General features: G+C 41.4%; 1 protein-coding gene across 1 annotated transcript; it reads left to right on the top strand.

The window, feature by feature from the left end:
• Nucleotides 1–1,012: 1,012 nt before the first annotated feature.
• LOC121911409 (metal transporter CNNM1) lies at nucleotides 1,013–17,421 on the top strand. The gene is made up of 10 exons (XM_042432839.1): nucleotides 1,013–2,586; nucleotides 6,767–6,910; nucleotides 8,072–8,212; nucleotides 8,407–8,576; nucleotides 8,869–8,968; nucleotides 10,541–10,686; nucleotides 11,181–11,424; nucleotides 13,330–13,434; nucleotides 14,348–14,449; nucleotides 14,892–17,421. Exons 1-10 carry the CDS (start codon nucleotides 1,116–1,118, stop codon nucleotides 14,969–14,971), a joined length of 2,703 nt encoding a protein of 900 aa, XP_042288773.1. The 5' UTR covers nucleotides 1,013–1,115; the 3' UTR covers nucleotides 14,972–17,421.
• Nucleotides 17,422–17,573: the final 152 nt, after the last annotated feature.

Genomic DNA, 17,573 nt, shown 5'->3' with positions numbered 1-17,573 from the left:
TGGGAGCCAATATTGCATGTAACACACTTTTTTTGTGCGTGCAAAGTATTTTTTTCTCTAAAGGTCGTGGTGTATGTGTGACTGATGAAGAGCAGAGAGAGTGTTCAAGTGTTTAAGATTTGGCGAGACGCTGTTATCACCTTCAGTTAATTCCTGCCTCCTAAATCCGACACTGATCATCACATTTATCATGTAGGAAGGTTTCACTGTACATTCCATAGCAGCTGATCAATTTACGACAAATACGATTAAAAAATCATAATTATTCTAATTAGTAATTGTTGTCTTTATACATATTATATTATTTATGATTCGATTTCAGACAGGGATTGTTGAATGTCGTCTCTCTCCCCTTATTTCCTGCTGCTACGACACTGCTGACTGTCCAATAAGAGACGAAAATGCCAATAAAAAATCTTTTAAAAAAAAAACAAACCCAAAAATAGTTATTTTGTTTAGGGATACAAGTTCTGGAAACAACGCTGTTTTCTGTAGGCCTATAACAGAAAAACAAAATCCTCGCACATTATCCTTTCTATGGCTTTCAAAATATACTGTACTTTTCAGAGAACGGTGTACTGAAATAGGTGATAATACTGCCATCTGGTGGATATTCAAAACAACGACGAGGACTCAATTTAGCTGTGTAATATTTATGACTCCCTAACATAGACACGCACACTGACGAAGACGTTGTGCCATAAAACACGACAATGTCAAATTATGCTTAAAGAGAACCTCCAAATAGTGCATGTGTATGTATTTTTGTACCTGTCTAAAATTATGCCTATGTAAGGTTTTCTACAGTTGTAAGTGTTGTATGATCCCGTGTGTATCACATTAATCATTCATGATTGGGCATTTCCTGCCTTCTATTTTTAGAAAGTGGCAGAAAGCAAATAAGACAGGCCTACGTCACGGTGTGTCATTAAGGACTCTGGTGCCCCCTCCTCTCTCTCTCACACACACACACACACACACATACCCTCACACTCTCTCTGTCCTCCTGAAATTTTCTTTCACCCTAACATATCCTACCCATCCTCGTCTTCATGGATATGGCCATCCAGCTGCTCCATCCATCCCATCCGCAAACCACGTGACCCAGTTCTCCCATGTCCTTCAGTAGTTCATTCAGCATGATGGCTGCGGATGCTGCGGATGCTCTCTGCTGCATCCTGCATCCGCGCCGACTCTCTCTACTCTTTCTGACCGTCACCCTCTCCTCTCTGCCGGCCCCGACAGCAGCGCTGCTCGGCGTCCGGCCAGAGGACACGCAGAGCGGAGAGCTGTCCGTTCAGGACGGCATACTGAGGGCGACCGAGGGGACCCGCTTCATGCTGCGGGTTTACTACTCCGCATCTCCAGCTACGGAGCATCCAAACAACCTGAACATCAGCGGCAGACCTGACGCTGCTCCCGCCGCCCCATGGATCGCGTTCATAGAGGAAACAGGAGGGGACAGCGGGGACTCAGATAGGTGGCTCCGGTCCACAGGGAACCCATGTGAAGAGGAGAATGCCCGGAGCTCTGACATCGAGCTGCTGGGCTCTTTCAAATCCACCTCAAGTCACAACTCAGTTTTGGTGGAGCTGCTTGCCAAAGACCTGCGCAGAGGCGAGGTGATCAAATACTACTCCATGTGCGCTTTTGATGGAGTGAAATGGGAGCATTTCAGCACCAGAGACTTTTGGTTGGCAGTGGTGGAGAGACCTCCAGAGGCAGACGTTTGGCTCCAGGCGGGGGTCTCCGTGTTGCTGTTGGGGCTGTCGGCGCTCTGCAGCGGTCTAAACATCAGCATGCTGGCCCTGGACCCCGTGGAGCTCCGGGTCCTGCAGAACAGTGGCACAGAGAAGGAGCAGAAATACGCACGGAAAATAGAGTCTGTGCGTAAACATGGAAACTACATCCTTTGCACCGTGGTGCTGGGCAACGTGCTCACTAACACATGCTTTGTGGTCTGGATGTGCCAGATTTTAGGGATGACTGCTCTCTCAACTGCCTCTTGTACTTTGGGGATATTCTTTATTGGCGAGATCTTACCTCACTCCGTGGCGTCCAGGCACAGTCTCGCCATCGCCTCCAAGACCCTCTGCGCGACCCGCCTCCTGATGCTGGTGTTTTTCCCCATCGCCTACCCAGTCTCCAAAATTTTGGACATCATGCTACACCAAGAGATCAGCAACTTTTACACCAGGGAGAAGCTGGTAGCCATGCTGCGCGTCACAGACCCGTACCACGACCTGGTCAAAGAGGAGCTCAATATTATCCAGGGAGCCCTGGAGCTGAGGACCAAGACCGTGGAGGACGTGCTGACACCGCTGTCCGACTGCTACATGCTGTCGTCGGATGCCGTGCTGGACTTCTGCACCATGTCCGACGTGATGCAGAGCGGCTTCACCCGAATCCCGGTCTACGAGAACGAGAGATCCAACATCGTGGACATCCTGTTTGTCAAAGACTTGGCCTTCGTGGATCCTGACGACTGCACTCCGCTGAAGACAATTACTCAGTTTTACAAGCATCCCATGCACTGCGTGTTCAATGACACCAAGCTGGATGTGATGTTGGAGGAATTTAAGAGAGGTAAATCCACTTTAAATCATATCAGAAGTCACGTCCGATATATCCCGAAGGAAGAAGGTTTATCTTCTGTTTTTACATGTCCAGAACTTATAGTGACTTATGAGCAGCCTATATGAAGTCAGTGTTGAGTGTATGGGGCCCACATGTTTTGGAGCAGAAAGCTGCTTCCTGCCACCTAGGAGTTAAATGGCCTTTGATGTGACTGTGGACTTAAAACCAAGTTTTCAGAGCAGAAGTCAGTGTATATATCAGTCCATTGGCTCACAGTGGGCCTGCCAGTAAAGCCCTTTGATCCCCAGACCAGTGAGAGCCATATGTGAAATCTGATACAGTGTCACACAGTGAGTGTGGTTCAACCAGAGGTGAGAGGCTACCAAGGACCAGAATGGGATTATCTTAAGAGTTTATGCAGTAAAAGTCATTTTCCCATGACAACAACCCCTTGAGCTTTATCTGCCCCTGAAACCCCCTGTTTCCTCTTTCTATATTATGCCATGCATCAGTTGTACACTATACTGTAATGTTGAACTGTATTTTTTGCGCCATCAAAAAGCAATTTATCAAGAGGCATTTGCCCACACTTTAATGGCTGTAGAGTCAATGAATATTATCCCTCTTTCTCTCTCTCTCTGCCTCACACATTCATTGTCTGATAAGCATCTTTGCTGATAAGTGAGTTCACAGTATTACTGCACTCAGTCTCTCATACAGCTCAGATAGCATCTGTTCACTACCAAGCAAAAGTGTGTCGCCTCTCTCCAGGGACCCCATTCAGTCTTGATGATAACATTGAGTATGATTCTGAATCGATGCTCTGCGGTGTACAGCTCAAACTGTTCCCCTGACAGCGTCATACGATAAAATGGAGACATATGAGAGGCAACTGGAATGACTGTTATGTAAGGATTTCATTGACATTGGTTGTGGGGATTAAGATGTTTCATTGACAAAAGGGGCTCAATAGATGTCAGTCAGAGGTTGCGGTTGTCCAATCAGACTGTGAAAGGAGACTCAGCGGTGACCTTGGGAGGGTTATAAATTAGACGTACACATCCCGCTTACAGGTCAAGAGGTCTACTGCTTCATCATGCTCAGGATTATAAAAGATGGCTTTGGTCTGTTACAAGTGATCCGTGAGCTCAGGTCTGACCCTGTGTTTGTGTGTGTGTGTGTGTGTGCAATTTATAAATAAGGTGGAAAGGTGAGGTCAGGCTTCACCTTTCCGCTGTTTGTGTGCACCTAATTGTCAGCCTGTGGTGACTTTGAAGCTTCTTCCACTCAGTAGGCCATCGCCATCCAAGCCTGCAGAGAAACCATGAAAAATTCAGATCCAACCTTTCCCTTCCCCTCTCACCTCCTTCCAACTTTGCTCTCATGGATTGAAAGACTCCCGCTGTTCAGGAGGCCTGGCTGGAAGCTGTGAAGATGTCTATTTGAGATGGGTAATGGGCAGGAGGGAGGCCTGTGTCAGGGGAGGGGATGGAAATGTCAAAACCAATGTAATTTTTATTATATGCCAAGCCATGCTCTTTACTCAATGCAAAGGGATGCTTTCATGGCACTGAAGGTTTATGGACAACACAAAATCTGCTATAAATATTTTGATTGATTGGGTTGAGACACTTCATCCTATGAAAGCAACTACTATGTAGTAAACACATGACAAATCATAGAAGTTTGTTCTGTGTTCATGCATGTAAAACCGAAGGTTAAAAAATTAAAAAAAAAAAATAGACTGCTGCAGAGATATAAACAATGCATTATTTCCTTCCTCGTTCTGTAGTGCTGTATGAATGTTATGTTTGCAGAAAACACAGACAGCAAATATTCATATAATGCATAGTCATATGAAAACATATGCATAATATAAAACAGTACACATAGTTGAAATATAGACTGGAGGAGCCTGGGAAACTGGCGGAGCAGAAACATTTGCAAAAGGGACATCCATGTTAGACCTAGTTTTGCCCCGGGCATGTGTGTCTGCGTGTGTGAGTCTGGTGAGTGTGTGTCGTTCTGCAAGGGTATTATGTAACATACGAATGATGTAATGCAGTTCCCTGGCACATCAGCAGCTGAGGGCAAATCCAACTCTGACTCACCTGAGCTCTTCAGACAAACTGGTCACCTGATCATCTCGTCATCTCAGTACAATCGCCTGTATGCAGCCAGAGATATGTTTGGAGATGTCAGTCAATCAGCATTTTTTTTTTCTGCAGTGGATTAAAGCATTTGATCCATTTTATCCCCTGGCAGTGATCTCCTAAACCGTTCCAACTCATATGAGCCACTGATTTTGTTCGAAGTCAGTTCATCAGGAATTTGGTTAGATAACTTACTTGGTCACCAAATATACTTGCGCGTTGATGTAAGCAGAACCATGACAGTGAATAATGGCAAAGCAAAGAATTGCACTGAATTAGCATAAAAATATCTGTTTTTAGTGACAATTAAACCTGTTTTTTGAGCTACTGAAAATGAAAAAAAATCTTTACATAACAACTAGTTAGCCTTAAATAGTGCAATAATATATTTTTAATTACATTATTATGGCAAGTTTTCCTGCTCTTCTCTCCTTGCGATGCTTGAGTTTGGTGGCAACGTTGACTTCTTGTCACATTTGCTTTATCAACTCGCTCCAGAGATGCTGTTGGCGAGCTGTATAATTGTATCTGGCAGGCTTGTCGTGTTCCGTCAAACTCTTACTGAGTAGGAGTGCTGGGTCTGCTCACAGATGTGTAAAGTTGTGGTTGTGTTTGTGTGTATATGTGCAGTAGGTGATTTGTTAATTTCTGACAGGGGGGATGGCCCAATGGGAAGGTTAGGGTTAAGGTTAGTTCTAGTCTTAGGGTTAAGGTTAGGGTAACCTAACTTTATAGTAACCTGGGGTTAGGGTAATCTTGGACTGCAGGATTATCATATAGGCCTAGCCTAATTCTTGATATTACAATTGCGTTTATAATTCTGATTTAACCGAACTGCTATTAGGCTAAATACATATTTTGTGTAGGCCTATTTTCTTCTAGATGTGCACATTAAGCATTTTAAAGATGCACACTTTTCAAAACACACTGTAGTTTTGACAGTATAAACATTATCTCAAATTATGTAACTGTAGCAGAGCATGGTACGGTCAGTGCAGGTTAATTTTACACATTACACCAAACACCTATAGTAAAAACTGTAGGAAAGAAATATTATAGAAATACTACAGGCAGCAGTGTGACTCTATGACTCTCTCACTCTTCTGTGACTACACGTTGCTTCTTGTCACTTGATCATGACGGTGACACTACTCTATAGAGTACATAGGCTACAATTAAGTATAGAAATGAGTATTTATAGTATATAGTTTAGAGAATATTGTAGATCCAAGACGAAACTGACAGAAGGGTGGGACTGAGAGAAAAAGGCACAATTACAAATCCGTCTGCTACTTCAGCACCACAGACAGCGCCATGGATTTATCAATACACAGCACAGTTAGGCTACTGATATTTCAGAGCCATGGTCAGGGCCATAGATTCTAACTTGTACAAACCTCAGTCAGATAAAGGTCAATGAATCAGGCAGACTAGACTAACATATTCAGTTAAACAATCCCTCTGCCCCTGCACTCTCTCTGCTACTAGGGATGGACAGGGGGGATGGCGGGTTAACAAGGGGGATGCATTTTGGTCATTTTGCTAACAAGGAGGATAGCATCCCTCCTCAAATTGCCTGCTGCATATGTGTGTTTACACAGAGGTGGCAGCCGCAATGGGCAGTTTAGTCGGCAGATGCAGGCGTCACCCGACTGATTGCATAACCATAGTGTTTATATAAGGACCAAGTCTTCCAAACTGTCAAAGTGTCTCCAGAATAACCCCCCAATGTCCACTTACTTCTCATCTGAGTCATACACATACAAGAGAGCAGTCCTGACATTGCAAGGATATGTGTAGAATATGTGTGACTGTGATTTTGTGTACAAGAATATATATACAGATCTCTCCTGTATTTATGGTCGCTCAGCTCCAGTTGGTGTATTAATGCTGATTTTTCATCTTGAGTGCACAGATCCAGTTGGAGGCTGTTGACTCGTGTTATTTTTATCCGGTGACGTTGCCTCTCAACTCATTGCATGTGCAGTTTTTGGCATGAACTCACATTTATAATCTCTCTTTTCTGATGAATGCAGGTAAGTCCCACCTGGCTGTGGTGCAGAGGGTGAACAGTGAGGGGGAGGGAGATCCCTTCTACGAGGTGATGGGCATCGTCACCCTGGAGGATGTCATAGAGGAGATCATCAAGTCCGAGATTGTGGATGAGACAGATCTGTATAGTACGTATGACAAATAAACACACTGATTATGAAGGTCTAAATTTTCAAAGTCACTGTTGCATTAGCTGTGAATCAATTTTATCATGTTTCCAGCTCCCATACTGAATAGATTTTCTCAGTTTGCTTCCGCAGCTGACAGATTGTTCAGCCCTGTGGTCCTAAACATCACTGGAAAATGCTCAATTCAGCAACGTACAATATTTAGGGATGCTAGCAGCTGGATTTTTGTGTGAATAGTACATCGTAACATTCTCTCTTCCTTCACCTCCTTTTCTGTTTTCCAATTAAACTATTGATCCCACATTCTCTCCCCTGTTGTTCCCAGCTCCTTGCTGATGCATAATTAAATAATGTGAATAAATGCCCCAGTCTCCCAGATAATCACCATAATCCGCTCATCTTTAATTGGCTGGGAAAGCTCTCCACAGAGAGGATGTCAAATGCCAAACTCCTTTTGTTTCATATCTAATTTGGTCTCCTCTTTTCACTCACTGATTTCCTTACTATCTACAAGCCACAATTGGAAAAAAAAAACTTTTTATTGTATATTTCCACAAAAACTCCAGCAGCCTGGAACATTACATTTTGAAGCATGTTACAATTTTAATTACATGCAGAGTGTGTGAAGCAGCCTCTATCATGGGTGCACTTGCGTGGGTGTTCTTACTCACTGGGTCTTTTTTGTGTGTCTGCGTGCGCATAATTATGTGTGTGTATATAAAGCACAGGGGAGCTAATCTCTCCAGACTGTGCACTGCAGGCATTTATAGCACCAGCTGTTTCTGCTGCAGCCATGATGTATTTATACGGATATAATAAGTTTAATACTCCTCGCATATGCAGAGGATAAATCCATTTATCAATCAGAAGTATGTTGACGTAGCATTGGATAATCTACTGCAATCTGCGAATGCAAATAAACTAACTATGCATGGCAGAGAAATTGTGAATAGATATCCATCTCTAGTATTTGTTAGCATGAAGTAAAGATACATCAACTAACGAGGTCAGTGGCACCTCAGAGTAGTTGCTAAATCCTGGTGTGTATAAGAATACTGTATTTATGTGGCAAATCTAATAAGCCAAACCTAAGCTTTCCCTCCATCAGCTATTATCAGTGTATAAAGGTGAAATATGCTGTCTGTTTTTGTGTGTTTCCAGCTGATAATCGGACCAAAAGGCGAGTGTCCAACCATGAGAGGAAACAGCAGGATTTTTCTATATTCAAACTGGCAGAAAATGAGCTGAAGGTGAAGATCTCGCCCCAGCTGTTGCTCGCAACACATCGCTTCTTGGCTACAGGTAGAGCTGTATGTGTGTTTATCCCTGTGTGTATGTATGCCGTGTCCATGCGTGCACACAGGCAATTGCACAATAAAATGAGGATGAGGACATGTGACAGGGAATATAGAGTTCTTTCTTTGATTCTTTCTTTGGTTCTTCCGATGTGTTCTTGTCCTTGTGTGTCTGCATGTCTACATGCATCTATCTTGTAGAGGTTGAACCGTTCCGGCCGTGTCACCTGTCAGAGAAGATCTTGCTGCGTCTCATCAAACATCCCAGTGTTGTGCAGGAACTCAAGTTCAACCCCAAGAAGAAACACACTCCTCAACACTACCTCTTCCAGAGAAACAAACCTGTCGACTACTTTGTCCTCATTCTGCAGGTGAATCCCAAACTCTGCTGCTGCTTTTTGATTACAAGGGTTAAGTTACGTTAAACTGGATGCTTTGTGCAAACAACGCTGCATGACAAAAAGAATGACAAAAAGGCTGTGGCAGATGAACCATGAAACCCAAGTGATAGTCATGTCTGTGCTTGAAATTATTATAATTACAGTGCTTTTCTGTTTATGTCCTGTGTGGGTGGCTCCATTAGATGAGTAATCAATGCAGTAGTCACACCATAAGTGTAGAGCTGAAACCTTGTGCATGTAAATGGATGTGTTGATGTTGCAGGGACGGGTGGAGGTAGAGATAGGAAAGGAGGCTCTTCGCTTTGAAAATGGAGCATTTTCCTACTATGGCATGCCAGCACTCATCCCACCCCTGCCTATCGGTAAGTATACACATGAAAAGATATAGATCGATATTTCTAGGGGACACACAGTGAGGATGATGGTGATGTTGACGACAACGGCAGTAATAATCATAAAACTAATGCTTTGCTGGTGGCGGAAGTGTTTTTTATTGGCTAAATCCCACTCAGTATCTGTGTAGCATCAGCCTGCAGGAGCAGCAGCAGCCGTGGGAAGTAAGTAATTAAAAGACGTGATTTCAGAGAATTTCCCAGTGGAAGGACATGACCTGCACAGGATTATATGAAAGACAGCAGAGCGCGCAGAAAGACTGTCTCTCTCTCTCGCTCTCTCTCCCTTTCTCTTTCTGTCTTGAAGTGGTTGTGTGCATGTTTTGCATGTGTGGTGTTCAGGGCAAGCTTAAAGCAATTTGGAAGACTCCATGAAGTATTTCTAAATCCCTGCTTTGGACATTACCGAATCCAGAATTTCTCTTAAGCAGCTGCAGAAGTGTCACATCTCAAAAGAGCCGGTGCAGTTTCCTTCTCTCTCTCTCTCTCTCTCTCTCTCTCTCTCTCTCTCTCTCTCTCTCTCTCTCTCTCTCTCTCTCTCTCTCTCTCTCGCTGGAGTTGACAAGAGCAGCACTTTATGCCACCCAGTTAAGAGGAGCTCAAACGCATGCAGGACACGGCAGAGAGGGGACCTAAAAACTAAATATACACATAAAATGCTTCTGTGTCCAACACTGTCAATCATCTTTTAAAAGCTGCTGACATTATTTCATCTGCCTCTTTTATACCTTTAATTGTAAAGCATTAAAATATAAAACATCTTTATAGGTATGACACCATGCAGAATTAAATGACATTATACAGTTATAGTTAGAAGTGTAAGTAGCTGCTCTATGACACACTATGCCACTTATATTCTAAATCAAATGAAGCAAGTAGTGGCAACTTCAACTACCTCGAGTGAGCAGGCTGACACTCATTCACATGAAATCCCACACTATCAAGCAACACATTTCTCAATGATTTTTAAAAAAATGTTATGACTTGTGGGCTTTTACATCATGTTCAGTCTCATTTTGTGAACTCAAAAATACTTTCTTATCCTGAGTACACAGAGTGCAGACTACTGTGAGCTGTGATACAAGTCCATCCACATTAATAAACCATTGTATATTTGAGAAGAGTCATGCAATTTGTATTGAATTCAAAAATACAACAACAAGGCTGTTTTCCTTTTCCCTGAAACTTAGGCAGTTACAACAAATAACAAATTTCAAAGGTAGAATAAAAAATATTACACTCAACAAAATACAAAAAGAGTGTACAGTGTACTGGGTACAGTCAAAGTCCCAAGAAGTACAAAATTAGTTTGCAATAACACACAATGAAGAAGGTATACTGAAAAAACATGAGTGCAGTTGACTCGTATTTTAATTTTCTGTGCCAAACACAGAAACTGAAAAATTAGAATTAAAATAGCGTCTTGATAGATTTGAGTGTGTGAACTCTTTTTGTACTTGCTTCTAATTGATTTCAACCCAACAGCGATGAATGTATGAATTATGCTACTAAACCTGTGTTTTCTTGTTCTTCTCTATGCAGGTCACAGGTATAATTCGCGAGGCAGTGGTCTGAACCAATCAGATTCATTACTGAGTGGAGGCAGCGTGGGTCAGCTCACAACAGGAGGAGGGGTCTACTTACCAGACTACTCAGTCCGACAGCTCACAGACCTGCAGATCATCAAGGTTTCATACAAAAATGCAAGCACACAACGCAGAAACAGCAAAAATAAATTAACATTAACCACTGTTATTATGAGCTAAATTAAATACTATAATTTCCTGCATACTGGGGGAAAAGCTTTGGAGCACAAGCGAGCAACTGCAGTTTTAAGCTCCATTTAATCTTCAAAATTCCCGAAAACGCAAACTCTTCCTCTACCGCAGCATGCCTTTGATATGTCCTAATCCCTGATTCTGACTGAACACAGACATCCTGTCTCTCGCTCTCCCCTCCATGCACCCTTATTGCTTTAATCACTGGGGATAATTGAGCTCCATTTCAACCATGAATATTTTAGTCTTAAATGATGAATGTGCCCTCTCGCTTTACCTCTCCTCCCCCTTCTCCAGTCCAGTCCATGTTTCCTCCTGTCCACATGTGTCAGATATAGCAGCCATTTCAAACACAGATCCTATACTGATGATAACACTTATTACACATTTGACGTTCCCTTTAGATTTCCAGGAACCACTACCAGAATGCTCTGACTGCCACAAGGATGGACAGCTCCCCTCAGACACCAGACCCGGTGGACCCTGACGCTAAAGGGAGGCCTCCAGTTCCAGAGGCCCGCTCACACAGCATCGCCCTCCCCCTCACACACACACACACTCGGCTGGGACTGGCACGCCTCGCACACCTCCATCCCCATGGTGGCCTTTGCAACACCTCCCAGCTCAATGAAAGAAACCGTATCGTTCGTAAGTATTTGAAACTCATTTTAATATGTTGACTAAGAGTCTTTACTTACTTTACTTAGGTGGGTTAGTTTTAGTGCTGAATCAATTGATTAGGCAATTAACAGAAATTAATTGATAATAAGTTTTGTCATTTATCAAATAAAAGTTCAACAAGTTCCAGCTTCTCAAATGTGAGGATTTGCTGCTTTTTTTCTCTTTTATGTCATTGAAAATAAAGTATATTCGGGTTTTTGAAGAAATCACCTTGAACTCTGGCAAATTATGAAGGACTATTTCCCAGTTTTCTCACATTTTATATAATAATTGATTGGAAAAATAAAAGACAGATTGATCAAGGTTTTGTAGGCTTCGTACCACCCTCAACGGCTACTGCTAACCCTGAAATTACATCACCTCTATAAATCACACTGAGTAACAGTTTCAAGGTCTCTCTGAGGCATTTTCCAATGTCCAATACTTAAGTTCTGAAGGAAAGAATAAAAACTACCAGCAGCCTCAGTCCAGTTATAACTATTGACATAAGCCTTCAAAAAGACATTTCTGTCCTCACTCAATTATTCCTTCTTGCCTCCTTTCCCTCTGCCTACCTACCTCCCTTTATTTCCCTTCTTAGCTTTAATTTTTGCTTTCTTCTCTAAGCCCCTCACTCTGACAGACGACTGACAGAGGTCTGACTACATCATGTCTCCAGCTCTCTGTTACATCTAACCGCTTTTGCATTCACTGTTAGTCTCAATAGATAAGAGCAACACAAAATCCATGATCAAGCTCCGTGTAGCTGAATTTGAATTTTATGACTCGCTTGATTGGCAGAGGTTTCTTTTGAAGGGGAAGAAAGAGAGGGTTCAAAGGATCAAACACACTGATCAGAGTGCTTTGTGGGCTACAGGCCCAAAACCTGTCTGACTGCATAGATACGACCTCACAACATGATATGATAACTGGCAGATTCAGTGATGATAAATTCTGTAACCCCCCGCCCCCCAGGACATTCATACCAGCACTGTGAATAACAGAATTGAAAATGCAGTGTGTGTAGTTAATTAGAAAACCAAAATAAGTTTGAAAAGGTAATGGAGCTGCAGACAGTATAATTTCCCCAAGGCTGCTGTTGGAAAATAAGCTATTGTGTAAAAATAATAATGGAATAATAGAGACATTAATTGAAATAACTCAGGGTGTTTTAGAAATTATAATCTGAAAAAAGCCCCAAACTGAATATTACGTTATCCTAACTGTAAGTGTGCATGTTTGAGAACAAAAGGCAAATATAGCACAAGTCACAAATTTGTTTTATTTTAATATTAAAACATAGTTTTATATATTTTATTAAAAATATTTTTTTAAATATATTTACAGCATCAGTAAAGAGTGAATCCAATGAAGCCAAACACCTAGAGTGACTCACTCATACATACACTCAGAAACCTCATGCAAACATGGCATCAACCAATCTGTACTGGTTTCAAGGCTTAAAGGATTTCCCACATGCCATCTGTCTTATGTTGTGTGTAACACGCCACCCAGTTTGTGTGTGTGTACGTGTCAATAAGAAAAATTGGGAGACAGATGGTTCTGTTGGTTGTCAATAAAAGTGTAGTGTCCAGTTATGCACCACTCAGCTACAAGTCAGCAGCTTTAAGACTAATTAAAACACTACTGATTTAATAATTATGTCCTCTCTGACTTGTTGCTAATCTTAAAATTGACATTTAAATTCTATGTTCTTCACCCTTAAGCGGTGACCACTGCAGTGTCTAACCTCATACTGGATTTTGAAAACTATTAATTGATAAATAGCATGTTCCCTACCTCCCTCTACAGGCAGAGATGCAAAGCAGCTGCTGTTTTGCAGCAACTTGCAGTTGGATTGGTGCTGATTGGTGTAATTATTTCTCTCTACAGGCAGTAAGTCTGATGGCCAGAGGAGTCCGAATGATACTGTGTTCCTCCGCATGGATGAGATTCCCTACATCAACGAGGACCGACCAGAAAATTATGGGGAGAATGGTGAGTACAGAGAAGAGAGCAGGCTCATGCATCATAGACTCTTACATCATTTAAAAAGTTAAAAGTAAATAATTAAAGGCATTTATGTTTTGTTCCATAAGATTTTAATCATAAGTACTTAAGATATTAAGAACCATATTGTCTGACATGGTTGAAAAAAGAGTGAAAAGAAAATCAGTTTCCCAAACCAACATTAAAAATAGCAAAATATAAAGAATTTGGTGGTAAATAAGGGTGAAGAAACATGCCTGTGCTTAGTATTTTTCTTTGAAGGGCAGTGAAATTAAATTATGTGACAGAATTTTATTTCAGGAATCATACAAGAATCAACAAAAGCTTTTATTTAAAGCAAGACTATGTAACTTTTGAAAAAAGACATAACAAAATCTTCCTTTTACAAATGAAAAGTTTAATTCACAAGCAATAAAACACACACTTGCTTAATTTAATACACTCAGGGGTTTTGCTGCTACAGCCTTACTTTGTCTGGAATGACCAGTAGCTTACGGTGGCTAATGTTAGCTAACTTTATATAGATATCGATGTGTAACTGACATCACTGAGTCTGTTTGCTAACTCCTCTCTACTTGTCGTTCTCTTATTCCACTCACTCTCACTCAAGTTTCCTAATGATGATGACGTCTTTAAAGCAACTGACAATCTGGAAAATTAAATGTTAACAGTCATTTGAGGCCACTTTGCAGCAAAAGGTACATGGTCTTGCTTTTAAAACTCTATAAAAGTGACAGTTTAAGATGAACAAAAGTCCTATACGGAAGATTTTATCTTGTAGGCAGCATATCAACACATCACTGTAAGTGAGGTGGTTATTTCCCTTCATCTATTCTGCCTGTCATTTCTGCTGTTACCCCATCTATCTCACTCTCTAACTTCTTTGAACTTTCTCTTTCAGATGTGCCTACAGAGTCTCAGCCATCCACCTCTCCCTTGATCAGCTCTCTGTCTCTATCCAGCTCTGAGGAGAACATTGGAAAGAAGCTATTGCGTAAATTGAGTGAGTGAGCCATTTGTCTCGAACATCGATGCAACAGCACGCCCACACATACTGTCAGATGTGCCCAAACTTTTTCTGTCAGGCATAGCAACAGTGCCGGGTGTATCTTAGCAACAGGTGATGTGTCGTATCCCTCTCTGTATCCTACTCTCTCCTGTTGAGCAGATTCTCCAGATACTACTGTCCTTGTTGGCTCAGATACAATATGACTCAGTTGTTTTTATTTATTCATTTGAGTTGGTGTCTGTGCTGCGTAGTACAGCTGACATTCTTGCATTTAATGGCAAATGTGAGGTACAAAACCTAAAGTCATTTGTTTTTGTTCACTTGTAAGGATGAGAAAAGCAAGAGAAAGCTGATGCAGCCACAGTTTCAGTGTTTTTTCATGCAGGTATTTATCTGGTAATTACCTAAATCCCAGCATGTTCTTCTCTGTTTCTAGGTAACAAGAGGAGGAAAAAGTCTCGGGAAGGAGATAAGAGTTTGGAGGAAGGTTCAGAGCAACCACCAGTGACGAGCTAGCACAGTGACACTGAGGAAGAGGGATGACGCAGACGCCTTCTTCTTCTTTATCATTTGCTAGTTTTCCTCACTTAACAACCGCCCCTTCATAGACTCCCTCAATGATCCGACAACTTTCACAGGAGACTGAGCCATCCTATCTGCTGTAGCCACCAGTAATACTCAGGTCCCCACTGACACAGTCTGTCCCACTTCTGCCTGACTTCACACCCTTAGTGATTGCTGATCGTAAGAGGGACAGATCAAGATTGGAAAATTGATTGGAAAAATCTAAATAACATAGTATTGGATTTATCCAGCCTTACACTGGACTGTTTGGATCTCAGCAGGTTTTCATTACGTTTTGTAGAATATTGGGCCACTTCATGTCCATGTTACCTTTTTCTGGTAGCTTTACCCATAATGTTAATATCTAAATCATCTCATTTAAGCCATAATGTGTCAATCAAGTGGCAGAATAGTCCGGAATTTAATAACCGGCTACCTGTTCATTAGCTGCAATCACTTTATCTAAACTCTGAGATCTGTCAATATGGAGGAACTCAGCAAAGTTCTTCAATAATATCTGAGCCATTTTTGACCTTTTCCATAGTCAAAAAAAACAGTATTAATTATTTATTTGTTATTATGAAGCAGTTCCCACATACTGAAAATGCTGTTTGCACAGGGAACTGTCCTATTGTTGCCATAACGGTGCCACCTACTGCCAACATAATCCACCACAGAAGAAAAAGCCACGAGACCACAGCACAATTTTTACACCAGAGTAAAAAAAAAGCGCAACTGTATTTTTAAAAAAATTCATAAATTATTCTCAGCATGAATGACTAATTTTACAAACTGGCCTCTATACAGTTTAGAGGGGTGCGCACAATTTTGAAAATATCTGTGCTTGAAACAACACAATTTCTTACCTGATTTTTATATGAAAGTGTCAGAATTACCAAATGTAATTTAAAGATAGCAATATCAATCATCTTATATAAATGGCTTGAATTTATCACTAGACAACCACATACACGCGCACCTTCAGTAAATGCATCTGTCCTACAGAAATGCATGTTTTCTACACACAGTCTGTTTTGTATATGTTTTCCCATTACAACACATTTCAGTGTTTCTATTAAACACACACCTTCATTTATTGACCTTTTCTCTTGACCACCTTTTAAAAAATCATTAGCCTGTCACACTGAAGACACAAAAGACACACTAGTGTGGAATTCTTCAACTTCATAACATCATATTAGCCACTTTTCTGTGCACAGTTAATCTCTCACAAGGTCGTTAACTAAAGCTGCATACACCAATTAACAATAAACTAGGGGTTTGAGGGGTTTCTTTGAGTGAAGGGGTTCAATGGATTTTGAGTATTCTTGAGGGAGAGTAGTTGCTAATTGCATGTTTGTTTATGCTGCTTTTACTGTAGAATTATCCCCTGTAGAAAGTCCTGCTGTCCATATGCATGCTTAGGCAAAGGGATGCATGAATAGGATTATGCCAATCTGCAGTAACTTCTTCCCGCAGAAATGCAGTGTGCGATTTACTGAAATCTTGTGCCACTGTCGATCCTATGTGAACCTCACAAAGAGAGGAGCTGAAGTAGCCACTGCAAGCGCTGAGGAGAAACGATAGCCACGCTTTTCTGCGGGATAACAGAGAAACACAAAACAAAACTGCATTTTCATAAAAGGCAGTTTTTTTAAAATAAATGTTTCAGCTGTTGCTAAAATGAATAAGGGGGGTGGGGACTTCAGGGAGATCAGAGGTCACTGATGTACTGAGGAGGGTGTGGTAGGCCAGAGAATGCTGCTCACTTTTAAGCCATTGTTCTAAAGATTATCTAGTACTGTAGTTATGAAATGATCCTTTTTCAAATGTGAGCGACAGCTGCAAGCTCAGTTTCGACTAAGCTGGTCTGCGTTGTGAAATCTTGGCAGGTACACTGCTAAACAGAACAGAGAGAGAGAAAGAGATATGACAGGAAAGCAATGTGACGCACACATGACGTCAAGCCACCACCTCTCTTTTAAACGCACATCACACACACCCACACACACCCACACACACACACACACACACACATAGGTGATGTTTGGGGACACTCAGTGATGATTCTGCCTGGTAAGGTTATGGAAGTACAAAGGATACTGCACTGCTAAGCTATTCACATTGACCCCTCTGTATACACAGACTGCGCAAGGGGAAGTCTTTTGATCTGACAACTGACAGGGTGAGAGGATTTGTGTGAATCAGAAAGGTCTCTCAGCAAAATGCTTTCAGAGATTTTGCAGTTGGTTTTGTGCTTATTTATATTTTTGAGGATTGATACAGAAATGCAAAGTTACATTTTGTATTTCAGATGATTCTATAAGTTACCCAAAGATATCGATATCTAGAAACAGACGGTATGTTCTACATAAGGGATAATGAAATTAATAATAAATTGACTGAAGTACTACTATGTCTGCTTTCTTGTTTCCACCATTTATATTTGTCCAATATTTAAACTACTATAATAGTGTAAAGTTCACTAAATCTTTTTTTTTCTATGGTCACTCACTTGAGTTTCTCCCCATTTCACATAATTTGTTGCAGTGCC

This window comes from Thunnus maccoyii, chromosome 14 (assembly GCF_910596095.1).
Source record: "Thunnus maccoyii chromosome 14, fThuMac1.1, whole genome shotgun sequence".
NCBI lineage: Eukaryota > Metazoa > Chordata > Actinopteri > Scombriformes > Scombridae > Thunnus > Thunnus maccoyii.
The sequence above is the reverse complement of the archived record's forward strand: the minus strand, read 5'-3'. Positions and strand labels throughout refer to the sequence as shown.

Bases quoted from the DNA above. Each gene is read 5' to 3' on its own strand.
- LOC121911409 (XM_042432839.1), top strand. From the start codon at position 1,116: ATGTCCTTCAGTAGTTCATTCAGCATGATGGCTGCGGATGCTGCGGAT. The intron at 8,969-10,540 runs GTAAGTATACAC...TTCTCTATGCAG, and splicing joins CATCCCACCCCTGCCTATCG to GTCACAGGTATAATTCGCGA. The intron at 14,450-14,891 runs GTGAGTGAGCCA...CTCTGTTTCTAG, and splicing joins GAAGCTATTGCGTAAATTGA to GTAACAAGAGGAGGAAAAAG.